Here is a 27,633-nt window from a genome sequence, read left to right as displayed (position 1 = left end):
ATCCCACCGTCGAGGTATTGGAAATCCCACCTAGTCAACGAGAAGCATTGCCGCTTCCCACCAAACGATATAAAAAGAACAACGAAAAAAACGCTCAAGCAGAACATCTTTTAGAGCTTGAGCAGATGAAGCTAGAACTGCTCGAAGAAAGCTTCATCTCGCGACAGGGATAAACATGAAGCATTCTTTGATAGCCTGCTACCCCATGTAAAGAAATTATATACCCCAGAGAACCTTCGGCTTTGAATTGTGCTACAATAGACAGGATTATATGTAGGCATTTGAATGTTTTGTAAGAAATCTTCCCCCTCGCTAATAACATCTCTATATCATTCCCTATCAATGATAACATTGTCCAACATACAGCTAGCTTTGGTAATATCTTTCATTTCTTTCAATTGGTTTCCATAGCAGTCTCCATTTAGCATTTATTGTCCCGAAAGCAGACTCGATGGATTTCTTTGCTTTTGAAAGTCTCGAGTTAAATTATTCTTCTGAAACAGTGATATCTCGTCGAGCAAATTGTCGCAAAACTTGTTTTAACAGCGGGTAAGCTTCATCAGTTAGGAAAACATATGGCATGAATATGTTTGTTCCGGGGAGATTACTATCTGGTGGAATACCTAGTTGTGCCGATTCCGTCAAGTACTACAAAAAAAACTTTTTGTAGTTGTGGAACATTGTCCCAGAGTGTGGTGGACATTGCACTCGATTATGCTTGCCACAACAATGGGGGAAGTTCCACAAAATCCAGAAATCTTGCGCTCTTTGGTTAAATAAATTTTGGGTTGTCTATGACATATGAATTGGCTAAAGCTTTATCCATAATGCAAGACATGTCTCCTTAACGATTTCAGCGGCCGTAGATCTTCCAGTGCGAAACGTGTAGGATAGTGCGTTGAACGAGAAACCTAGAAATATTACACTGTATTGATATTTAAATAAAAATATTTAATAATTCAATCCAAAAACAGTTTATGACATTTTGCTAATATGTTGCCACGATAGATCGTAGGGATTGTAGAATTTATTTGTGGTATTCAGATCGTTCCGAAATTCGTGGAGATATACTACGACGGGGAAGGTAGGGGTATAGCATTACCTTAGCGTGATTATAAGCTTATCTTGTGGTTCTTTTGGAGTTGTAATAACGTTGGTCCACTCTTTAGTAAGAACAACTTCAATATGGTTTAAATTGTGACGGCGACGGTGGTTGAGTGGTAAGCGTGACCGTAACTCATTCCAGTTGGCCTGGGTTCAATTCCAGCCGAGGTCGTTGAGATTTTTCTGAGGTGAAAAAATCTGTGGTCACGTCTTCCTTCGGAAGAGAAGTAAAGCCGTTGGTCCCCGGTCTATGACTTTGGTGGATCGATATCTAGTCCAGATAGTCAAGTCACCTCTCTGGCGTCGGTAAAGAAGAAGTGATCCAAATTCTATACTCTTACTAACAAAAATATCCCCCTCCTGTGATTTTTGTGGAGTGCGCTGTAGTATATACGGCCTCTAGCAAAAGCAAGTATATCGGACTAACCATTCCTTCCCTTTCCTTACGCGATCTACGTTCGGGCCTGGCCGGCGCCGGTATTGATCATACACACTTTAGGATTACCAGAAGTTGCACATTGAAAGATGTTTCGCTACTCCCCAGCATAATCATCTACTTATTCTCTGTGCAACTTCAGCTAGTCCAGATCAATAACGGAGTAGCAGCCAGGGGTGGTCGCACAAGCTCAAGCTTCAATATGGTTTAAATTGTAATCGATCGTTTCGATGCTCGTACAGGTATAGTTGCGACATTTGTTTGGATCATTTAGCACATATTGGTACAGGGTGATACTCCCCGTATCCTCCTCTTTTCCTATTGATCGGATGAATTTGAAAATCTTTATGGTTTCTGAAAAAGAAATCGCGTACGCCTTCGGATATGAAATATTTTTCGTCTGAGCCTATTTTCACAGAAACTTTTCAACTCGCAATCCGTTCGACCTCCGTTCGCGTATATATAATGTATATAGTTTTTTCATTTTGGGTGTTGTCTTGATAGGCCAGATGTAAACAATCGAAGTTTTCCTACACCCAAAATCCGACGGGCATGTTTCTATTACTTTTGGGTAAGATTCTATTGTCTTTTCGGTAACAGACCACGCAATTGCGCATTGCGGTATTAAACTCATATTCCCGCAAAGGTAGTAAACGGTGGAATGACGAATTTCGGTTGCTGTTCATGTATGCGTATCACACAATCAAACACTTTTTTAGTATGTGTCAACCTCGGCTCTGTTCGGATGTAGGATAATTCGGTCGTATGCTATGATAGTATTAGTACCGAGCTAAACCAACCGGAATCCTGGTGGATCTCTGACCAAATTCAGGCTGGAATCTGGCCCAATATTGGCAGAAACCAGCCAGAATTACGGATTTTTTACTGGGTAGGTTGGATAGTGGACTAAAAAGTTTAGTCGGTTTCCGGATCCGGCCTAGCTGCCAGATCCGGACCAGAGCCCAAATCCGGACCTCCCGGATCCAGACCAGTGCACAGATCCGAAATTCCGATCCAGTGCCCGGATCTGGACCAGTACCTGGAACCGGACCAGTACCCGGATCTAGCCCATCCCCTTTTCCCATTACCAAGTTCGGACCTGAAACAGACCCAGACCTGGTGCCTAAATTCAGACAAGTGTCTGGATCTGGACCCTCGGTTCAGATACGTGGATCCAAACCATAGGTCTTGCTTCCCATACATGACGGGAGGACTATTCATGTTTTGTGCAGTCGCTACCTTGCTGTTAACGTCCGTGATAGAAAAGAAATTTCAATTTAACACCGGCCGAAGTACCTCACCACTACAGGGTTACCAAAAATACAGAATAATCTGTATTTATACAGATTTGCCAGCCATTTTCAGACCAAGAATCTGTATATGCAGATATACAGATTTTTGCGTGTATGTGCAGATATATAGATTTTTGAGAAGTGATGTTACAAAACCTATTTTTAGAAAAAAAATTCAGTTTCAATAATACTACCTCTGTGTTTCTCTCAGCTCAGCCCTCTATCTTAGGCTGTGCACGCTGGCGAAGTCGACTTAAAAATGACTTTCACTGTGAGTCGTGTTTACAAACACCGCTTCACAGTTTAATGGCAGTGTTGGTAAACACGGTTCACAGTAAAAGTCATTATTTATGTCGACTTCGTCTGCGTGCACAGCCTAATTAAAATATATCCTTACTTTTGAGAGTGGTTGCTCATTCTGAAAGGTAAAGGTTTGTAATACACTCAGGTTAGCACCCAGCAAACGCCTGGCTGAAGTCTACTTCCAGAAATGTTAATTGTAATGCTCTGTGAGTTTGTAAATTCTCAATTTTTTGTCCGAAAATTCGACAGATACATTGGTTGACTTAATGTATATAACATTATATATCAACAAAAGTCATTAAATTATTTTTCCATTGTGCAAATCGGTAAAGTTGAAGTTTCTGGATGTAAAATATCAGAACGATTTGGAGTGTCTTTTACGAAAATGTAAACAGGTCCTTGCTTGACTGATTCAAGCCACAGAAATTAATATCTTCGATAGATTATCCAGCAAAAGGTTAAACGACTCAACTGATTCGATACAGATATCGACACAGATTTTTCGAAGAGTAAATACAGATGAAAAGATTTTTTAGGACAAAAATACAGATTTAACTTTGGCAACCCTGCACCACTATTCCGAGTCGTTTTTTCTGACTGTGCTTTGAAGCTAGCCGAGTGTGAGCCGATCTTCAAATACACCGAGGAAAAAGAACTTAAGAATTTCATAAGTTTCGACTTATGACCATGTACAATTTTGATTCCATTAGATGCTTATGCATTACATACACTGAAAAAAATCCAAACGTTAATTCTATTTGCTTCAAACCGCTTAAAATTCATATGAAGAAGAAATGCTATTGTTATCTCGCGCACACATATCTTCTATGTGTCAACTGTATAAACTATGTATGAACACACATAAGTTATATGTGCATATTGTTATAGAATGGGGTTTTATGTGCCCAATAGTTATGAAATGTGAATGTAAGATTAATATTTCTTGTAAATACACACATTAGGTTTATGTGCCAGCAAATAGTGTCTATATGCCTCCGTTAATTGCAAAAATCTATGTGTAAAATCAATAGGCATAACGTTTACTTTTTTTTGAGTGTAAGCATGTATATGAATTTCATAAGTTCGCCTTATAAAATTCATACATGTGTCCTAAGATTATTATAAAAATATTATTGTGAAAATGTCATAAGTCAAAAAAACATTGTTAGATTTAGTTTTGATATGGTGCTCTGCTTTAAAAAATGTAAGTATTTTTTTGTTAAATGATTATTGCCTCATTTTTTGTTAATATTGTACAGTATCTCTTCAATGTTGTGCAATAACAGAAGTTTCTATCGTAGGTTATTGGCCAATTCTGAGCCCACCTGGAACCATCTAGCTTCCTAATACGTAATCTTTTTCCAATTGGAGACTTTTGAATATAAGGGTAATTATAGTTATTTTTAAAAATTAAAAAAAGACATGAAAAAATGAATAAAAAATGTTTTCTTATTTATTATATCAGCCGCATAACATTCATGAAATTCACAAGAAATCTCTTTTATAATTTATATTTGAACACGATGATTAATATAAGCATACTTGTATGAAGATCATAAGAACGTCCTAGGAATTTCATAAGCATATCTTATGAAATCCGTAAGTGGCTAGATGGCTATTTTCTTCGCCAAATCATAAGACAAACTTATGATTTTCATATGAGATACTTGTGGCGCAAAGTCATTAGCGATTCTTATGGATTTCAATAGTTATTTTACGCCGGTGTACGGAATGTGTCGCGTAGAAAAAATCGAAACTCGTCTCTATCATCATTATGTTCGCTTTGCTCGATGCGCAATACAATGACAAGCGAAGTGCTACACACTTCCAGACAATTCGACGCGTTAATATTTATTGAATAAGAATTGATGAAACATGAGTGCGATGCAGTAGAGATTTGAATGTGTTGGTATTGCCGTTTGGGGAATTTTTTGTTGGGACCGTTTTAGCATGAAAAGTCTTGCTATTAGAGCATTTTTTTATTATTACCGTAAAGGTATTACGGCCGAGTTTTGGGTGTACTAGTAAACAAAGGTAGCAGTAATATGCCTGGGTCCGTGTCGTGTGAACATGCAATGTAAGCAGTACAAGTAATACTTAAAAGGAAATGCATTAAAAGCAGTCGAAATTTATGAAATGGAATCCCTTTTATATTTTTTCCTGCTACTTAACCCTCCGGCACTCGCCCCAAATTTTGTAATACTAGCACTCGCGCGTTGTACTTTGTACAACACAGAGCGTCTTTAGAATACTTCGTGATCCGTATCATTTGGAGCACTACTTTCTTCTGCAAACTTGGGCAGTAGATAATGGCCTTTCGGATGGGCGAATTAACATGATGGAATTTTACCGCCAGGTGGCGCTAGCGAGCTTTATTTTTTTCGATCTACTATATCTAAAGTGTCTGATTTTTCAGCAGATATGTGTCTGCAGCAATGTTGTTCTGGTGATCAAAGCCTACGAGGTGGTATGCGAAATAGTTTGATATTCTGCTACTACGTGGCGCTAGTGGCTATGCCATTTTTGGCCTACTGTATCTCGACTTCCTGATTTGTTAGCAGGAGGCTATCTTCGATATAGTTGCACAAGAGATAAATACCTACGAAGCGAAACACTGAATAGTTTGGGATTCTGCCACTAGGTAGCGCGAGTGAGCATGCATATTCATGATTTCTGAATCTCAAGTTTGCGACTATTTAGAAGTATGATTCATGTCATAAGTGAGCTATATTTTTTTTTTTTTTTTTTTTTATTTCGATTATAGAGGTTTTAACCTTAAGGTCATTCGCCTCTTCGGGTTTGAAAAATCTCTTGTGAAAAATTTCGAACCCTATGTGCGGGGTCGGGACTCGAACCCAGGTGCGCTGCGTACAAGGCAATCGATTTACCAACTACGCCACGCCCACCCCCAAGTGAGCTATACTATTTTCGAATCAAATCAGTACTTTGAAGAAATTGAAGAACAATTGTGCTTGTTTAGCATTTTTCAGTACTTAGGAAGGTTGTGCCATTATTTCTGTGCATGTTATAAGCAGCCCCTTTTACAGGTTACCACAATGAGTGGTTGATTGGTGTTACAGAAATGGTACACATGAGTTTCACGACTTCCAAATCTTAATTTCTTTGCGAACATATTCCAAAATTATAAATGAATAAATTTGTTTAGTTGAGTTAGAGGAACGTCATCTAACAATTTAGTGAACTTATTTTCGGAATATCATCGATTTATTCTTTCCCTTGGTGATATTCACCATTTTTGGTTTTAGTTCGAAGAAAAAATAGAACAACGACCTTCCAAAGAGACAGGAAACTGAGATACAGTGGATAGAAAAAAATTACATGCTCAAGTTCATTAGCGCCTCCTAGTGGAAGAATCCCATATTATTCGTTGTACAACCTTGAAGGTTTTAATCTCGTGAGCAACTTTGCCGAATGCACTTACTTGCTAGAAAATTGAGATACATTAGGTTGAACAACTGACAAGTTCACTAGGACCGCCTAACGGTAGTTTTCTAAAGCAGCCGTTTTACCACCTCATAAGTTATGATCTGCTTAGCAACTTCGTCGAAGATACTGACTATCTAAAAAATCTAGATCTTGAGATATAGTAAGCTGAAAAAATAACATGCTCACTGGCGTCACCTAGCGGCAGAATTTTATATTAAACTATTTTATCTTTCACTGACTAGCTCTTGATCTTCTGAACAAGGTTGCCGAAGGAAGTTACCCTCCACATGATCGAGATCACGAGATATATTGAACAGAATATTGTTTCATCAAACAATTTCAGATTGTATTGTTGCACTGGATGTATATCAGTGCACAAAAATGAGCGTATCTTGTCTAAAACATGATTTCTGAGGAATACATAGTGGTTTGGCATTGATAAATGTCCTTGCAACTAAATGATAACGAAAAATCCCAAAGTGTTGTACAAAGTACAACAGCGCGAGTGCTCGAGGGTCAAAGCAATGCGAATTGAACTGATATCAAATGCGTCAGACATAGTACATGAAAGTAAGAGGTTACACCTCCCACCGACTATATCGATCGATGGCGATCATATCAGTGGTTGGTGAGTTCGTGTATTTGGGCTCACTAATGTCCGCCAAATACCAACAGAGAAATTTGGAAACGTATTCTAGCAGGTGGACGTTGTTACTTTGGGCTTCGAAAAACCCTTCGATCGAAGAATGTGCGACACCGCATAAAGTCAACCTTCTACAAATCGCTCATTGGATCGGTTGTCCTCTGCGGTCAAGCAACCTGGAGTATACAGGTGGGAGACCAACGCGGTCTGAGTTTTTTCGAATGGACCGTGTTGAGAACGATCATATGCATGCATATGAAAATTGTTCGTTCAGCGAAATTTGGGCGGCTGCGGTGGACTGGGCTTGTCGTCAGAATGCTGAACAGCTCGGTAAAATGGTTCTAGAAACTAAACCGACAGCTACACGGAGAAGAGATCGGCCAAGATGAAGGAGGCCTGAGCAGTCTTTTTGCCCTGCGAGGCGACAAACAACCATGGACAGAGTGAACTGGAGACGACTTCTTGATACAGCAAAAGGCCTTAGACTGATTGGTATGTTAGGTATTTCAGTGAAAGTTTAGCAGCAAGTTTCCCAACATAAAAAACATCATTTTAGTGATAAATCATCGTAGAAATAATCATGGAAAATCAACTCTTCAAAAAAGTAGTAAGAGACTTGGTGTCTTCAGAAAAGTTGTTGGGAATTTCATTAAAACATCTTTATTGAAGATATAAAAGCTACATAGAGCTTGTAGTATATCGAGATATAAAATGATATTTACGAATTTATTCTTAAATCCATTTTTTTTCAATATTACATTAAGCTTCAGAGCACATAGATTGGATAATATGTTTATTTTATTGTTGATTCACAGAAGAAGAAATTGATTATATATAGTGATATCAGAGTAACTTGTTTTGAAGGTTCACTTTCGCAAATAGCCTAATATATCTCGATACCCTCAATATATGGAGTATTCATGTTGTTGTTGTTGTTTATTGAGGCTTTAATCTTGGAGGTCATTCGCCTGCAGGAGTATTCATGTCTTCAGCCACGTTATTTGTAATAAAACTCTCGAATACTTTTCTGAAGACACCAAGTTTTTCGAGACTAAATTTGTTTGAAGAATTAATGCAACCATCTTCACCAAATTATGTTATCAGATCATGTTTTACGTAGCAAATTTTTTCGAAAATTCTTAACCTTCAAAGCTGATGGTTTCGAAGCAATGTGATATTGACCATAAAAACTGTTTTCGAGCATTCTTTTTTTACCTTTCGCTTATATTAAAGTTCATAACTTAAGAACGATAAACCGGTTTAATGAAACGATTATATCGTGAAAAAACCGGGATAATCGTTTCATTAAACCGGTATATCGTAATAGGAATTTTATTATCGAGTTATTATGCGAAACTGTGCGAAAAAGTCGTGCAAAAACCGAATCTGGTGACACATATCTTTTAAACGTTTGCACTTTTCCGCTCATAAGTCAACCTACCTCATATGTATCATGGCATTTAAGACTTACATTATCGAAATAAAGGCAAAAATCCGAGAAAAGTTTGTTTTTCCCCAATAAACCTTAAAATCAGTTATTTGAAAATTACATCCGCATGAAGATGTACTACTGATTATCAAAGTTTGCTTAAATTGTATATGTTTACTAGTATTCAAGGCCTACTGACTGTTTCATAATTTAAGGTTATAGATGGTCGGTGTTAAGTCAGACCGGACTAAGTCGCAAAACATCAAAAAATGAGATAATGATAGCACTGGATAAAGAATATCGTCAGCTACCCAAATAACCACATGCATTATATTGAGCATTATTTTAACATCGATAATGTTCATTTGCTCTAAAACTACTTTCTTAAAACAGTGCTGCCATAACACAACATCCCAAATGTTTCAAGACATTGCCTCTTATGAGCAATGTAACAGGCATTATACATACCTTTAGAGCAACGGTTTAGTGTTTGGTCGCATTGCATTTACAAATGCTTTGACGCTCTACTACGCTACACTTGAAAAGCTATAATGCTTGAACTAAAAGTTATGAAACATTCTAATCAAAAAATATCAACCTGAAACAACATGGAGAGTAGTGTGGCAAACGGGCAATTTTCTACGAATGGGGCAAAAATATCGGAGCACTGTACCGCCTATAGCTTTTGACCAATTCTATTTCCGTTGAGGAATACATGAAATTAAACAACACGAGTATGCATTCCTATAATTTGCAACTCAGATGAAGCATATCATAGAGAAACCACTAAATGCTCATAATTTCATCTGCACAATTTGATGTCAATATTAACCATGTTTCGGAATCTCTACTAAAAACTGATCTCTGCTTCGTTTGTTGATGTTTATATTTCGCGATCCGAGAGCCGCACGATTAATACTAATCTACTCAAAAAATGACAAATGTTTGCACCTCTCCTTCTATACCGACGTGTCATCACTGAAAAAAATCCAAACGTTAATTCTATTTGCTTCAAACCGCTTAAAATTCATATGAAGAAGAAATGCTATTGTTATCACGCGCACACATACCTTCTATGTGTCAACTGTATAAACTATGTATGCACACACATAAGTTATATGTGCATATTGTTATAGAATGGGGTTTTATGTGGCTAATAGTTATGAAATGTGAATGTAAGATTAATATTTCTTGTAAATACACACATTAGGTTTATGTGCCAGCAAATAGTGTCTATATGCCTCCGTTAATTGCAAAAATCTATGTGTAAAATCAATAGGCATTACGTTTACTTTTTTTTGAGTGATTGCATTAACAAAGGCTATATAATGTAAAACGTTATTCATGTATTGCAAATATCATTCCGTCGGCAACTATCCTCCACAGATAAGAGTGCTAACGGCCTACCTCGTATGAAGCTGATGTCAGATGATCATGGTTCGGATCCCATAAAATTAATTTAAAAAATCTGAAGGAATTGGAATTTTGTGGTGATGTTAATGTTGTATCTGACTAATAAGAAGACGTGGAAAATGGGAAAACGTTCATTTTTCCATTTTCATTATTTTCATTTTGGCATTATATCAGCTTTTTGTTGTGTTATATAACATCGATCTGTCAAAACGAAACAAACATTATTGCAGCATCTAGTAATGCTTTTAATAGACTAAAGCTTTATAAGAGCGTTACTAATGTAAGATAAATGCTTTCTTTGACAGCTCTTACATCAGTCGCTTAATCGCCCTTTTCCACTTTATGAAAGCATTGGTGTTGCATTTACAGCAATGAAGCATTTTATCGCATTCTGCGAACGACTCATTTAAGACTGTTAACTTTACATCATTTGAAGCGTCGTGGTTACTTGGGTACCTTCGAATTTGGCAGATTTGAAATATGTAACAAGAAACAAGAATTAAAGCAAAAAATTAATTTCCAATCATAATGTAAAGGATGCTGCGAATCAAACTTTAAACTCGTTTTTCTCAAAATCAATATTTTGTCACTTAGTCCGGTCTGACTTACCACCGACCAGATAATGTTGGGGTTAACAAACAATTCATTTGAATTACCAATGTTATATGCCAAAAATGTGTCCGTCTTACCCACCCTGTCCCTATCCATAGTTCAGTTACAATAATCGGAGAGGAATGAAAACCTGCATTGGAATGGAAGTGCAATTGGCTCGTTTGACGTTTTCGGTAGTGTCACTGGATATTGAGCTCTTGGCAATCAGTCTCACGAACACTAATGCAGTTTCTTGGTTGAAAACAATCGCATTTGCTTATGCCTTCTTTGTTTATTATTTTCCACCAACTTTTGAAGTAATGTTTGGGGCATGTGCCGTGTACGTACATGGACCGTAGAAAAGCCTATTGAAGACGAATGCGGCTGAATATGATTTCATTCAATGAATTTGAATATTTTGCGACAAACATATGATTAGGGCTTAAAAGCCGACTGATAAAATTTATTTTGAGGGGAAATTCCGGACGAACCGTTTATCGTCCAGTACAGTCGTTGATAGCCAATAATAGAGAAAAGTTTCCTCTTTTATTGACTGCTATGCCCGTGCTTTGGTAATCAGAGAAACCTCTCTAGAATTTCTCCTCAAAGTGAATTTTGACATTTAGCTTTCGAGCTTTGTAACTCTGATGTCAGCTTTAATTTTGTAGAATTTGGTAGTTGTCTTGTAAGGGGATTGAAATAAGTTTTGAATTTCTTTGAAGAGTTTGTTAAATTCAAACTACTGATTTTCTGATATTGATTTTGTAATGGGCTCGTATGCTTCTTTTTGATTATCATTTTTTAGTTGTCAATTACTGCTTCTAGTTTCATTATCGTATCATGCCCTTTAATGGCATCAATATACCTTAGTTCCTCCAAATAAATTAATTTCACCAAGATATCTGAGAAAGGTTTCAAAAGTTTTTGATTTTTATATCCCCAAGACACTAAATATGGTTGTTGTATATTACGCGAAATAGTATAATTAGGTTTTATAAAATTCCAATAACTTGTGCGCTAATGACAATGGTTCGTATATAAATTTGATAACAATTTTTTGGAATCTAAACTTGAATGGAATAACTATGGCAAAAGTCATGAAAATAATCCAAAGTAGTTTAATATCTAATATTTTACCGAATACCTCACCTGAGCGTAATTCCCAATCCCCCTTTAATCGCCTATAGGCATTGGTACCATTCCCACTATTTTTTGCATGGTTAAAGCTGTACGTCTGTTTATTGGTTATGTTTACTGTTCGGATATAAAATCTCACGTGTTTGGACTAAGATAAAAATCAACTGGTCATGTAATACTTAAATTTATTTCACCAGACAGCAAGTTCGTCTTTCTTTGAGATTATATTATAAAGTATGAGAATATTTCTGAGATGGATGTCTTCACGCTTCTGTCAAAGTATATTATTTACCAGAAGGAGGTATTTAAAATAAAACTGACTTGTACTATACTTTGCAAATCATGTTACGAGTCTATAATATTACAGAAATACAACATAAATAAATAAGCCAGCATTTAATAAAAATTTCAAGTCTGGTAATACGTCAATTATTAAAATAAGAGCTATTTTCCGTACTATTTCACGTTTTCGAATCGGAGATCATTTCTACGCATCAAGTCAATGTTTTGACTACTCTGAGGACATCCTGCTCTAAAGCCTGTCCACGGAATACGTCTTTATACTAGACCTAGTACTGTTTCGCTTAACTAAATAACCCTAACCGCCCACGGTCTCATTCTCTTTCTAACTTACTATGATAAATGCATGCAGTATAATATTCCAAATAAATACTAAAACAAAAAAAAACGGCATTTGATTTTTACCCTTCGTGGTACGAGCTTTGCATCAAAGGCAACCCCCCCGTTACTGATCCGGCGGTACCAGTCGCACTGTCCCCGGAGGGAGTAACCGCCTGGTTGTTGGTGCTGTTGTTGTTGCTGTTGCTGTTGTAGTTCCCATTGCTGAAGGAACTATTAGACTCACTAGCCACGCTAAGGATACTTCCGCTGCTGCTCTGTTTCCGGCTTATCGGTGGCTGGGCAAGCGATTGAGTGCTATTCTTTGGTAAGATTTGATTTTGCTGATTAAGGTCAGCTTCACTAGTCAGCGATGATACCGAGATGGTTCCGGCTGAATGATCCATTCTCCGACTTCGTCCCGAACCGTGATGATGATGGTGATGATGATGCCGATGCGGGTCCTTGGGAGGACGTTTGGATTCACGGCTAGAGTATCCGGTGCCGGGACTGCTGGCAGCAGTGGTGTTCCCGTCTCCGAACTCCAGGTTACTTTCTATGCTTTTTCGCGGTAAACTAAAGTTTTTGTAGGACTGAGGATTAGATTGATGGTGATGCTGATGCGATTGGGATTGTGGGTTTTCTTGCATGGAGTGTATGCTCTTATTGCTGCGGCTTGTTCCAACATTGTGGTAAAAGCTTCGATTGCTTTGAGTTTCGAACTGCTCGCCTTCCTCGAGTTTGCTGCTATTGGAACGATCCAACGAGTTGTGATGTTGATGGTGGGGACGGGAGTAATGCTGCTGGGGAGTTTGTTGGGAAGTTTGCTGTTGACTCGTTCGTAGAATTTTTTCTCGTTCGAGAGAGTGATGGTGCTTGCGAGGTTGGTGGGACTGAGTCGGTTGGGTCGGTAGTTGTTCCCGTGGATCGATTTGATGGTGACGACTAAGCGAATTATGACTGGATGACGACGAAGGCGTAACGGCGTTTAGTGTGCCTTGAGAGGACATTCGTTGATTATTAACACTTAAGACGGATCCTTTTCGATTAAAACATGGATCGGATTGTTCATCTGAAAAAAAACGAAACTCATCAGTAGTTCTGCAACTCAAGACTGGCTCGTCAGATAACGTACTTCTTTTTTGTGCTTGGTACCAAATTTTCAGTCGATGCCCAATTTCTGGGAATGTTGGACGACGTACGGCTTGCTCGTGCCAACATTCCACCATCAGTGAATACACTGCACTTGGACAAGCCTCCGGACAAGGAAGCAATTGCCTGGCTCGAACCATATTGATCACCTCCTGATTACTGTAACCATAGTACGGCTGCAGTCCATAGCTGTAGATCTCCCACAGAACCACTCCGTAAGACCAAACATCACTCTCGGTTGTAAACTTACCGTATAGAATGGATTCGGATGGCATCCAGCGTACGGGTAGCAGCGACTTGGATTGAACACTGAAATACAAGAAGTTAAAGTTAGTAGCGCCTTACAAATTTTTGGGTAGCCCTACCGATAGTAATCTGAACTGTAAATGTCACGGGACAGACCGAAATCGGATATCTTCACGGTTAGATGATCACCAACTAAACAGTTTCTAGCAGCTAAATCTCTATGAACGTAATGATGGCTAGCCAAATATTCCATGCCATCGCAGATTTGCTGAGAAATCAGCAAAAATTGAAGCTGCGTCAACTGTTTACCTTCGTTGGGTGAGTTCGCAATTAGAAATTCATGCAGATCACCTTGAGCCATGTATTCAAAAAGCATACAGAGAGGTTCCTCTTTGAGCACCACCCCCAAGATACACACAATATTGTCATGTTTGAGATCGGAGATCAGTTCGATTTCTCGCTTGAAATCAGCTTGCGTCTTTGCGCTCGCATTCTCTTTCAGCGCCTTGACGGCAACGAAAATCTTGCCCCCATCCTTCTGTGTCAGTTCGCCTTTGTAAACCTTTCCGAAGGCACCTTCTCCAAGTTCTTCCACGAATCGCACGTCCTGTAGGGTATGGTGCGGAACCCGCGCGATCCCATTATTACGGGATTGAGAAGACCCTTGCTGTCCTGGTTGACCGCTAATTAACCCTTGAATGCCGCCATTTTCTGAATTTCTATGAATAGTACCGGCTGCGTTCTGATTCGCTATCAGGGACGTCATTTCAATTGGTGAGTTGTGACGGGAGTTTCCGTAAATGTTTTTATCCACGTTCGGCAGATTAATCTGAAATTATTCAAATATGTTTCAAACTTTTACGGACATACACTCATATCACACTTACATTCTGTATATTTGATACACCGTGCTTTTTGAACTTCTTACAGCAGACGACTGAGATAGATATGATAATTGTTGCAACAAAGACCACAAAACCAACGATTAGGTAAATCCACATTCGGTCCGAACACTTTTGAATTTGGCAGAATTCAATTGTTTTTTTGAGATCCACATAGCACCACGGTGCCACCTGATCGCCGCCAGGGTTCCTGAAAATCACAATAGGTATCAAATCAAAAATCATCTCAGAATATAATAATCCTACCGGCAGTAGTTATGACCAGCAAGTTCGGGATAGTTTGAAATCTCCCTCATCAGCTTGGACCAACGCATACAAGGTTTCCCAAGGTTCGATCTATCCAATATTCCTCTGTAGGTAGTGCCAGATTCCCAATAACAATCGTCATCTCGAACGATGTCCATTTCGATTCCTAATCTCATACATTCCCTATCACCGGAACTTCCAAGACCACCAATGCCGTTCAGAATAGTCCCATCGATCGAGTACTGTGTCGGCAGATCGTCACACTCTTCCAGTGGTAGCTTCTGTCCAATCGTCGGATGTCTCTTCGCAATGGCATACTCCTTCTGACATAATTCATTCTCCAGCAGCTCACAATCATTTCGGCAAATTCGTCTCAAGTTCTCCGTATTCCTCGTAGGAGGGTAATTCTTCTTACTATTAACATTGGCCGAGTAGGAAGAGTAATATCCATCATCGCTTCCGTAGGTATTTTGCTGCAGAAAACGCCCAGTCTTCTCTTTGATTTGATCTGTCGACCTTCGTCGCCTTGAGCCTTCTTCCAAAGCATTCTCCGTAACGATTTCTCCTCTGAAATCATCACTGCTAAAAGTAGGCGTAACTCCACCGCTGAAATACACCTTTAGTTTCTCGGTTGTAGTCATCACAGTGGAACTAGTAACCGTCTTCTGACCCGCCTTCCGGTTATTCTTTTTCTCGTGCGATTTGAACTTGGACCTTCCGTAAGCATTGCCACGTCGAGCGGTTTCCGCTGCTGCCTTATTAGCAAAATACTGATGATTCGTCATTTCCGGTGTACGACACACCGGCAGGATACTGTAGCACAAACTTGGCAAAGCATAACCACGACAGTTGGCGTTCATATCTTTAGACTCCTTGATGACGCCATAGGCAGCTTTGAGGCGTTCCTCGAGCACCTCCATCGTAATGTCCGGCGTGATAAAGACGGTCTGATTTTTGAGATACTCCTCACAGGTAGTCCCTGTGTACACCTGGCACACGCCCAGTTCGATCCGTTCATCGTCATCACGGTACAGCAGCTTTTCATTCTTTTTTCGGCGGTGAAACTTGGCCGCTGCCAGCGATGATTGAGTTAGCCTGGAATTGTAAAGTGATCTCATTGGAGTTATCTATGACCTGTGGGTATTACATATGGGGTTACGATTAAATGCATGCTTCTAGCGGTAGTGATATGACAGCATTATTTTGAATAAGTTTCAAGATGCTCGATTTGTGCACAAGACATTTTCACAAATATATCAAAAAAGATAATGGAAACAATGTGGAACATTGTATCAAAAGTCTTTCGCTGTACGCACTAGAGGCTCTACAGAGAGCCACGCGAGGGAATCTGCCCCCATTCAGCCAAAAGGTGACTCACCAGATGGATACATTTTGACAAGAAGGCGTGCTCGCCCTTTACCATCCAACTGGAGCCGCCCATGTCTGCACGGGGCTTACATATATAATGTTTTATTTAATGGTTTAAAGTCTGCTTCACTTAGAAGTTGGTCGGTTTATTTAATCTGTTTCCGTGATTTTAGTGGTTGATTTTGGAATGATTTGACAACGATTTGTTTGGAACATAACCTGTTTCAGTGGTTAAAGGGTACACCTCGGGAATTTGATCACGGAATTCGGACCGGACCAGTTTTTGACTATGGACATTTTTTGTCGCTATCTCATCGTACAGTCAAAATAATACTTCTTGCTTCCAAAAATACAAGCCACTAAAAATACAAGAGAAACGCCAACGCAGATTGGACTGGATACATGGAAAAAACACTGTTCCCAAAATTGTTAATAGGGTGCCATACATTCTGAAACAATCATGTTTTACGTTACGATAACAGGACCATAAACAAATATCATATGTTTTATAATTATGTTCAATTTACCTGCGTAACGCATTTATAAGAAGAAATATTTGTTTTCATTTTGTGATCTTTGGTCTCGGTTTCCGCCATGTCATTACCAGATCGATTTTCTCTACGTGAACTAGTACACAACTTTAAGAACATTATTCATAAAACCAAAGATTGACTCATGATGTTATCCATAGATTTAGGAACATTAGTTCGCAAAATCTAAACAATATGAATAATTTCTGGTGAACTATTTCGCAAAACTCGGAGTTTTATTCATTCATTCTTCGTGAACTAATTTATTATTCCTAATATATTAGTCATGATACAACATCCGTGCTCGAGAAATAGCTCGCAAAATCATCAAATATTGTTCATGTATTCGACTGGCCATTCGCGCACGTTAAATAGCTCATAAAATCATGATACATTCATAGATTCGTAAACTTGTTCATGATTCCTAGTACATGTGATATTTAGAAGATATTACTAATCATTTTCAATTCTTGCAACATGGTCATGAAATTTTCACGTGAACTAGTCACAAAATTTGAAGTATTATTCGTAGAATCATTTTTGTCAGTTTCATTTCTGCTCTCAGCACCAAAAATATAAGATATAGATGGACTTAAGAGTTCGGCAAGTTTTCAGGGGGTATCAAGAATCGAGAGATATTGGTATTCATCCACAGAGAACAGACATATAATCTGGGACAAACTTTTCCGAAAACCTATGTAAACATTTAAATGAAAATACACTCAGGTTTTTTATGCGGGGGATACAGGCCGCATAAATGAAAACCGCGTAAATGAAAGCCGCGTAAATTTCAAAATCCGCGTAAATGAAAACCGCGTAAATTTCAAAATCCGCGTAAAAAATCGAGTAAAAAAATACCGCGCCAAAAAAAACCGCGTGAAAAACCTGAGTGTACGTTGAAAATCACCATCGCACACAGGTTTGCATGCATGTATCGCCATTGTATTCAAGTTTGCATGCAAGACCCGTATGCTGCCGTTATACGCATAACTGTCCCATCTGAATAGAAAACCCCACACAACATGGGACAGTTATGTTTATAGCGGCAGTAGGTTTGCTAGTAGCAAGTTGCTATTTGCCGGTGGCATTATAAAAACAACAGCTTTAGGTTTGTTCCAGTACACGGAAGTCACTCCGGAGTAAATAGGAGCAAAAAGTTCTTGCTCCTTTTTACTCCGGTTTGTTACCAGAAGAAGAAAAAAGAGAAGAAGAGAGTACAGGAACGATTTTCTCCGGAGTACTTCCAGTTTCTCTTGGTACTGGAACTAGGGTGACCATACGTCCTGGTTTCCCAGGATATGTCCTGGTTTTGCATTGACTGTCCTGGTGTCCTGGGAAGTCGAGGAAAATGCTTGATTTGTCCTGGTTTTTCTCCTGTAAGCCTAATATATTTCTATTTATTCAGTCTACGCTTTTCACTATGCTCCAGATCGCAGTTACGACCGACCGCAACCATAACTGCAACTTATACTCATCCTCCATCGGAATGCGATAAACAAAACTTAATAAGTCGAATCTCCCAATTGTACCTTCCGATGTTTTTTTAATCTCTCAAGAGTGCCTCGTCAATATGGATGAAACAATGTTTACCAGCGCTTCTTCTCGGCTTAAATCGCCTTTCAATCCGGGACCCGAAGAATTGTCTTTGGTACCTCTGAAAAGACACATCGGCGTTTGGGTGCTTCTGCTTCTACTTGAGTCCTCTTGCGAGTGGCTTTTTTCGTGTTACTGGGAATTCGTTTCATAAACAGAAAAATATCAACTATCGTGGAAAATTTCATTGAACGCTCTCTCGAGCTGGGGATCATGAAATTACTACGGGGTCGATACCAGTACCTAATCAGTCGCTCTGCTTGTTAACAGTGCAGTGAATGAAACGAACGTTTCTACCTACAGTCTGCAGTCTATATGAACCGTGCCAGTACTATAAACAAGCAAAGCAATCGAATAATAAAATTCATCCCAAGACAATTTGAACAATAAAGCAACGTTACTTCCATCGGTGCAATATCGATCAATCATTTCAAGATGTTTGAAACTCAACAGCAAATTTGCAAATGCAGTTTAGACTAACGGAAGTCGTCGTCATACACCACACTCGTTACTGTTAACGTTTAAAATTTGGCCATAACGGAAAGTTACGCTATGGAAGACAACATGCAATATGTCGTTGAGCATGATAATGTTAGGACCAAGATACCCGTTTATATTGACAATGATAAGATTGATATGCGTCTGCACGATCTACACCTGGGTACTATTAATAAATTTGTTACAACCATCATGTCGGAATACGTAAGATGGAATCCTTTAAGGTTGAAACCTGGAGAAAAATTTTCTAGGTATTTCCAATGGTGTTTGTTTCGTGAGAATGCGAGTGTCGGAACCTATTCCTTCATATCTGAACTTTCAATTCAAAGCAAAACGCGTGACCAAATATCAAATCACGCTGTGCACGCATGAAGGACAGACCCCTGCGTGCCCTACGTTGTTACACAAGAAGACACACTACGAGAAACCATGCACACAAACCTCTAACGAAGCAATATCAACTGCAAGCATCACACAGCCCTTTATCAACATTAACTAAACCAGAAAGCACCGGAGTTGCAGCTCAGGCACCAACGAATACTGGAACAAGAGAACCTACGCACAGCGTGTCCGACCATTGGATGCGCCTACTAATTCCCAAACAACTGATAGCACCACCGATAATAAAGTAAATTACAATTCAAACCAGGTAATCGTGAAAACCCATACAACATTAACAGCGAGTATAGCATGAACGAAAACGATAAACAGAGAGAAAGCGGACTAAGTGATCCACAAGCAACAAGAGGCAATGAAATAAATAGATCTTCAACAAGAAATAAGATCTTTACGCAAAGTAACAAATCGCGTACACAAGATCTGATGGATATACAATAAAATTCGATATATTTATTTTCATTTACACATTGATAATATTAAAAGATCCACGGCTCAGATAATGCATTGAGGCGTATCAAATAAATGAAATAGCTAAAGGACTATTAACATGCCGTCACGCTTGGACGCTGAATAGCGACTAACCGCCGAGTCTAGCATCCTACATAACAGGGAGTATGGAATGTCGCGCTCAAACCAGTGCTGCGAAATTTCAAAATCAGTTTCTGCTTGTATTTACCAAGACTAAAATTCAGATTCAGCGCCTCCCTGATTCATTAACTTTCCAACTGACTGAAACTTCATGCAGAATGTAATGCTTGGAAATATAAATTCCAAAGCATTTATTTGTTTTTATGTGGACAGTTTGAAGGCAGAAGCTGACGTCTTCTACATTTTCGAGCATAAGTGAACTGCATCATCTATATCTGGTGCACTTATGCTCAATAATCCCTCTCATAGGTAGAACGGAAACAAAATTCAGTTTGCTTCTGAAACCGAACATGTCCGAACCTGAATACGCTGTGTCGGGAGAACGAATGACGAGGGAAACGAACCAAACATTTCATTAATCGCGACGGGCATGAATTGACTTTTGTTTTCTTTCAAGTTCACGCAGAGATGTCAATTTTTTCAAGCTCTGGCCCAAATTGATATTATTTACACCAAGCTATCCACCAGTTTTCATATAACAATCGATTAAACGGAGAAATTTTTAGTAACAACGATAGGTTTTGCAGCTCTCAAATCGAGAGATAATGGTTGTCATTGTCGTGTTTTTAGTACTGAAAACTCCTCGTCGGTCGTGCACGGACCATCTCAGCATGAAACGTTTGTTGATGGTGGTGTAGCAAGAACTGCCTTTGTTGTCTTAGTGATCGAATTCCGACGAAAGACTTTCTGGCAGAGCTCTTCCTCCCAGACTCCCAGAACTTTTTTACTGACGAAGCTCTGCCTACCAGACCCCAGAACTTTTAACCTGCCGAAAACATGCGGAAAAGGCAATGTCGATTGAGAGGTAGCGGGGGAAGCAGTACCCTTTCGACTGTCCTGGTTTTTAACTTGTCTGATATGGTCACCCTAACTGGAACAGACCTTTTATTTCTTACACACATTGAAAACTTTAGTTGTATGTCAGTTATCTATGCTTTAACCTTAGAGTGCTTATATTGCCTCACTGTCCCCTACAGTAACCATTACAGTACCAGGTTATTATTTTCTGAATTTTTTTTATTCTGCTCTCATTTCGTCAATTTTCAACTGATTTGCTTGGAACCAGCTTTAAAAGATCTGGAATTTAGTCCAGTTTCTGTGTTCATATTGTCGTACGAATCCATTGACCCGTTCCGGAATTATTCAGAATCCCCGTGTGGTATTTCCGGCATACAAGCGGGGCGTCGGACGAGTTTAGAAGAACCACAAAACAGAGAAAATCATCATCATGTCATTTGAAAGGGGATTGTCAGTAAAAGACTGAAATTCATTATTGATGCAATTTCAAAACCTAAGATGGCGGAATCCGGTTAACACACAACAGCGAAAACAAACCATCACCAATATGGGTGTCATTTGGAAGTGGGTGGTCAGTAGAAGACAGTAGCAAAGAAGGTTAGAAGGCTTCTGGTTAGACGTGTGCGCTGCCGCCTATTATTATTGTTAACTTTATTCAGAGATTCTCTGCTTTATTGCTACGCCGATTATTTACGAAATTTAATACAGTAATGTTTCGATTATATCACTATGCGTTTATATCAATACTCGTTTATATCACCCTCGATTATATCACGGTTTTGTCTCGATTATATCACGCTTTTTGAAAAACGGAAAAGGCTTACTACATTTTGATCCAGTTAAGCCACATGTTGTGTCCTAGCACTTTTAATATTTTTTTACAATTAATTTGCTTATTTGCATGTAGGGTAATGAGCCTACTAGTGGGTTTCGGACTATTTCGTTAAGGGTTTATGTATGATGAGGTCGGTCAAAAAGTCGAACTTTTTATTCTTTTATCTTAAAGTATAAATTCTTAAGAAAGTATCTTAAATTTTTATAGAGGTCTAAGCAGTAAAAGCAAATTTATAGTACTGTTCATCTTATTCGTGGGACGGAGAACTTTAAAAGTGAATAATCTCGAAATCATGTTTTACCAACAACGTTGTAATGATTGTCAAAATATCTTTCGACCGATTCCAATTTTTGTTTCAAATTCTTCGTAACTCATTTGCCGTGTCCTAAAGCGGGTAACTGGTGTACCGGTTAAAAAAAATAGACTTCTTCTTTATTCGCTTAATTGTTAGTTGTCCCCAGGAAAATCTAACAAAATAACGAGAAAAACAAAATACGCAAGATAGGTATGCCGAGATATGCATTTTTTTCTTGAATTGATGTGCAAACTTTTCTTTTGGAAGGACAACATCAAGAATTGGAGATGTGACTATTTTATGAATGTTGATACAACGAGGAATTAATCGTAGTCTCTTTGAATACATTGATTTTAATAGTCAAGATATTTGCCAAAAACTTTAAAGTGCCAGATTCCTTCAAGTTTAGTTTTGGGTAGTTCAACAATTTTAAGAAAATGTATGGGATACGTAAAGTGAAGTTGTGTGGGGAATACCATTTGACCCAATGCGTTGAACAAAGATGGCAGACTTTACTTTCGATCTATTTCTCGGATCTTTATAAAAATTTGGGAAATCATTCTCAAGGATTTGTACTTTCAGATAAAGTAATTTCATGAAAAATGATTAGTTAACCCCTTAATAAAAATATGCTTAGTTGCTAAATTAGACAGCATCTTCTCACAAACTGAGTTTTATTGGATTCTGAGATGATTATGACTTTCATTGGTTTAGTTTTCGATAAAAATACACTGGAAAAAAATTCAGTTTTGACAAGGAAGTTTTTTTCAAATAACTTTTTTTTCTTAAAAGTGCCCAACTTGAATTTTTGACAGTAGGTAGGGAATATAATTATCTATCTTGGAACAAAATTTCATCCAAATCAAAAATGTTTTTTTTGTAAATCGACTTTAAATTTTTAAAATCGATTTTTTTCAGTGTAGGAGTCAATGAAGAATTTTTTCAATATTTTTATTCAAAATTTGACTAATTTTGTGAAAACCACTCCTACAATTTTTTTTGTAGGATTTGTCATTTTTAGACAATAGTCATTTGAAAAAAATTGGTAAAAAAGTTTGACCCTTTTCAAAAGACAGTCTAGATCATTTTCGGAAAAACAAAATATGCAAAGTGGCTTTTTGGTGACAAAGTCTTCATGTACAGAAAGTTTCATTAGAATCTGAGAGGGTGCTGCAAACTCTGAATACGATTTGGCGCGAAATTCGTCATGATGCAAACATCCCTTTTATTAGCTTGTTTTGCATTTGTGCTTGTTAATAATCAATTCTGTATCTTTACCAGTGAACAATAACATTGAAAGTAACAACGTAATGCGTGTGTGACCTGAAAAATAAGGCTATATTGATGTGTAGATGGTGCACATAGTGTTCGCGTCATGTCGCATTTTCAATGTCGGTGGTCGTGTCTTGTACACAACCCTCTATTTATTTTTAGTTCCGCCAGCCATTCAGTCCTCGGCACAGAGAAACTCCTTGACTGGAGGGCTCCTGTTTTCAGTCGCCTTTTAAGACATGGGCGCAGGCGTGCAGGAAAGCTGCGGATAAATTTGAGTTGCTTCAACCCGCCAGATGCCATCTAGCCTTTAGGCGGGATTGGTTCGGAGAAATATAATAGACAGTTATCTACATTCCACAGCCACAGCCAATCAGAGCTTAAAACTTTATCTAGCTTTCACTACAAATGGTAAACCTGTGTTGGTCGAAACACATTCTCTAAATCCAGAATGGAACTGGTAGTTTTATTTTTATTCATAAATGTTTGTAGTCTTCATGGTAAAAATTCCATTGTTGACGTCTTGACGGCACAAATTTCGGAATAACACGGGAAATGTTCCAATTAAAACAATTTAATTTGATCCTTAATTTATTCAAAAAAATGAGTTTGAGTTGTGTTCGTAGAACTTTACATGAAATCCGGTCTTTTTTGGGGTCGATGATTTAGGCTTTTTGCTAATATACTGTTCCACTTATTTTTGTCCATTATGTGATCACATCGACGTGAAGTTTATATATATATATATATATATATATATATATATATATATATATATATATATATATATATATATATATATATATATATATATATATATATATGTATGTATATATATATATATATATATATATATATATATATATATATATATATATATATATATATATATATATATATATATATATATATATATATATATATATATATATATATATATATATATATATATATATATATATATATATATATATATATATATATATATATATATATATATATATATATATATATATATATATATATATATATATATATATATAGTTCAGTGTTATCACGCTCACAAATTAAATCGCTCCTCTCTTGCAAAAGTTTCATCCTGGATTTTCGCTTTCAAGTGTCATCCAAATGATTTTTATTTAAGAACCATTTCTCTGGAATCTTCCCAAGTGTATAACTTACAAACTATTGTTGTAATTGAGCTTGGCTCCTTGTGTCTTATGTCTATATAAAAAGTCTAGACAGCTTTTTAATGCAGGCAATTGGATTATGGTATATCCATCCATCCAGCGAGTGCGATTATCGTCAGAAATACCGCTTGTTTGTATTTCCCTCGATGATATTACTACCGAGCATCTGCTGGTAATTTAGTTTATAAACAGCAATCAAGTCATTCTTTTCCATACTGATTCTGTTGCATCAGATATGTTCCTGCACTTTGTGACTATACCAGAAAGAAATGGTCAAAATCGGTATCTTTGTATGCTGGTTCTTCAAGCGATTGGAATTATCAGATATCACTACCGTTGCACTCAAGTGTACCGCTAATAATATTTGTCATAACCCACAAGCATGCCGTTATCAAGAAATACCCTAGAGAGCTTCATTTAATCATAAATACTGATTATCCTCTATAATTTACCCATTGCTTGCCGCCACATCCAGCACATTGGTTGTCTCCCCTAACGTTACCGGTCGATGTAAACAAAACACTGCTGCCACAATACAAACGACTGCTAACATAATAACTATCGCTCCGAGCGTCTGCCAGAGTCGTTCCTCTCCACTTTGGTGGCCACCTTTCTTCGCTAGCGCACGCACCCTCCGCAGGGTTCTTTCACACCACACAGCGAAGATTTTTTATTACTCTTTTGCTGCCATAAAACAAAAAGAACTTTCCGAAGTTCCTCCCACTCCTACTTTAATAATGCTGCGATTGTATCGTTTTTTCTAAAATTTTTTATTATGTTCATTCACTTATACACCTACACACAGTTTGATAGTGGTGCCACCGATGCCGCAGCTACCTAAACAAACTCACACGAGATGAGAAACATGGGTTGCATGCCTAATCGTACCAAATGATTGTGGCCAGTATGCACCAGTGTGTCGAGTTAAACGGCTCATTCACGATATGATTAATCGTCCGACCAGTCGTTCGATTTACGAAAATCACAGATCCAGTATAATCGTATTAGACGCTAAGTAAACTAAATAGTTTCAGAGATATACAATTCGATTCTTTGCAGACTAGAAAAAAATGCGAGGAACAAGTATGGCAGTGCAAAAGTCGTACTTTCTAAGTCTAAGTATAATATTAAGTCAATCAAATGCCTACTTTAATTATTTTCAATGATTTACATATGACGTTAATTACAGTAAGAGCAACTGAAGTATTATCCAAATATTTTCATTGATTATTTCCAACACAGGTATTTGCTTACCCCTCGAAAAATGTTTAGTAATTGTATTAAATTCAACACAAGGCGCCATCTGTTTTTAAACAAATATTTACATGATATGAAAACAAAAATCTAAAACGATCACATGGTGGATACGAGCCACAGTCCACAAGGCAAGACTCAGGAGACGGCTGCTGCTGCTATTCCGATGTCACCACCCCCTGTGATGCAACACTCGCACTACCATGCCGCAGCGCACTTCCATACTACGCTCCCACCAACACCACCATGAGATGGGTCGTTCCTCCTTTTGCTACTCTCGAAAATGAATGAAAACTGTTCAATTTTCACCAGAGAAAAACCCACTATTTTTCACGATAAGTGACACTTTACACCTGACATCAATCGTCATACACATTGTTTACACATTAGTGACACCATTTTTACAGCAAAATGCATCTTTTTCCTTTCAGAAACACTCTTTTCGATAGTGCTTTTGTTTATCGCTGCAGAGGAGTAACGAACTGAATGAAAATTGACAATCGACTCACTGAATCGGACAAACCATGAATGGGAGAGACTCGGCTCGGGTTGCTCCCTCATACAGTGGCCAAAGAACGCGATGGAATGAAGCTATTCCAATGATTAAGAGAAGGATAGAAATGGTACACAGAAGAGAGATATTGCCGGTATTTGTACTGTGGCAGTGGCAGCGAGACTGTGTGAATATATTTCAGAGTGTAGGTTGGTATACTGTGGTAGTTCGGTGCGTTTAGGTGATGGCGAATGTGAAATAGATTATTTTCGTTCTTTATTCAAATCGCATTTTACTATTAGCACGCCTGCTAAAATTTAAATAAATGTAAAAGAAATGTAAAAGGAATGTGAAATAATAAGGCTTTCGATAACAAAATAAAAAAAGTGTGCGGAGAAAGCCCTTTATATGTTTAGATGTAGCAATCTAACACGGATCGTCGTTTGATGAAAAAATAACAAAAAGACTATGTGGTTAGATCATTTGGCAATTCCAATATTAAAACAAAAAAGAATTAAAAGCATCGTATACAATCTTGCTAATTTCCTTTTTACTATTCTTTATTCATGTTACGAAGGATAAGAACTTTATTCTAAGATTTTCAACAAAATTTTCGTTAATGAGAATATGGATAGATAAACTATAATTCAACACGTACGTCAGCTATTTCGTTTGCCTCCCGTACTAGGAAAAGCATATTTTGTTTGTCGTTTACAGAAGATTTTAAGGATCCTCTGAGTACGTTGAGCCATTTAGTTTCAAACTTCTATTTGCAGTAGGGTTCGTAGTACCGATCCTTTTTGGTGAGAACCTGTATCCCTCAGTAACGGTAGTACCGGTAAAATACCGGCACTGGACTATTTTTATCAAAAAAAAAAAAAAAAATAAAACCCCAGAGTGCAATCAAATGTTCAAAAATAAGTTTTTATATGCATAAGTCTACCAGGTGCATAAGCTTAAATCCGCTGTTTTTGGTAAAAAACGGATTTTATTTATATAGAACGCAAAAAAAAAAAATATTCAAAGTATTTGCCTTCGCTAGTTATACATTTTTCCCATCTCTCGGTATTTTTTTATTGTTCCTTTTTTTGACCTTTCGAGAAAAACTACTCGTCATGCCGGACGTCTTCGTACCATACGAAGTTCTGTTCTCCAAGCGCGTGGCCCATCGATGAAAACATGATAATCGGAAGGGGCAAGGTCTGGTGAACTAGCGGGATGAGGTGGCACCTCTCAGTTTAGTGTCTCCAAGTAGTTTTGGACCATTTTTGATTTGTGTGATGTGGGCTTCTCATGTCCATGTTCATAACCTGGCCTTTTTAATGCAAATCACGGCGCAATTTGATTAGTTATTGGTGGTAGCGGTAAACATTGACAGTTTCAGTTTTTTTGTTTTATTAAATTTGTTTGAATTTTTTTTCTTATTTTTTTTTATTTTCCGATAACGCATTGTCACTATAGGCCTCCACAAGCATTCGATGCGATTAGACAGACGATTTCT

At 37.9% G+C, this 27,633-nt stretch overlaps 1 protein-coding gene across 8 annotated transcripts; it reads right to left on the bottom strand.

Moving 5' to 3' along the window:
- Nucleotides 1–11,963: 11,963 nt before the first annotated feature.
- On the bottom strand, nucleotides 11,964–26,129 carry LOC131690140 (tyrosine-protein kinase transmembrane receptor Ror). 8 transcript variants are annotated; one of them, XM_058975683.1, is made up of 7 exons: nucleotides 25,640–26,129; nucleotides 24,838–25,222; nucleotides 14,960–16,054; nucleotides 14,699–14,903; nucleotides 13,931–14,640; nucleotides 13,549–13,874; nucleotides 11,964–13,485 (listed from the first exon to the last, which is right to left on the bottom strand). In XM_058975683.1, exons 2-7 carry the CDS (start codon nucleotides 24,936–24,938, stop codon nucleotides 12,497–12,499), a joined length of 3,426 nt encoding a protein of 1,141 aa, XP_058831666.1. In that variant the 5' UTR covers nucleotides 24,939–25,222; nucleotides 25,640–26,129; the 3' UTR covers nucleotides 11,964–12,496. The 8 variants fall into 8 exon arrangements, with proteins under 8 accessions (XP_058831666.1, XP_058831669.1, XP_058831668.1 ...); XM_058975686.1 differs by having other exon boundaries at nucleotides 24,838–25,231; nucleotides 25,711–26,129; XM_058975685.1 differs by having other exon boundaries at nucleotides 25,711–26,129.
- Between the last annotated feature and the right edge of the window lie 1,504 nt (nucleotides 26,130–27,633).

This window comes from Topomyia yanbarensis, chromosome 3, assembly GCF_030247195.1.
Source record: "Topomyia yanbarensis strain Yona2022 chromosome 3, ASM3024719v1, whole genome shotgun sequence".
Taxonomy (NCBI): Eukaryota; Metazoa; Arthropoda; class Insecta; order Diptera; family Culicidae; genus Topomyia; species Topomyia yanbarensis.
This window is presented reverse-complemented; position numbering and strand designations above follow the sequence as displayed.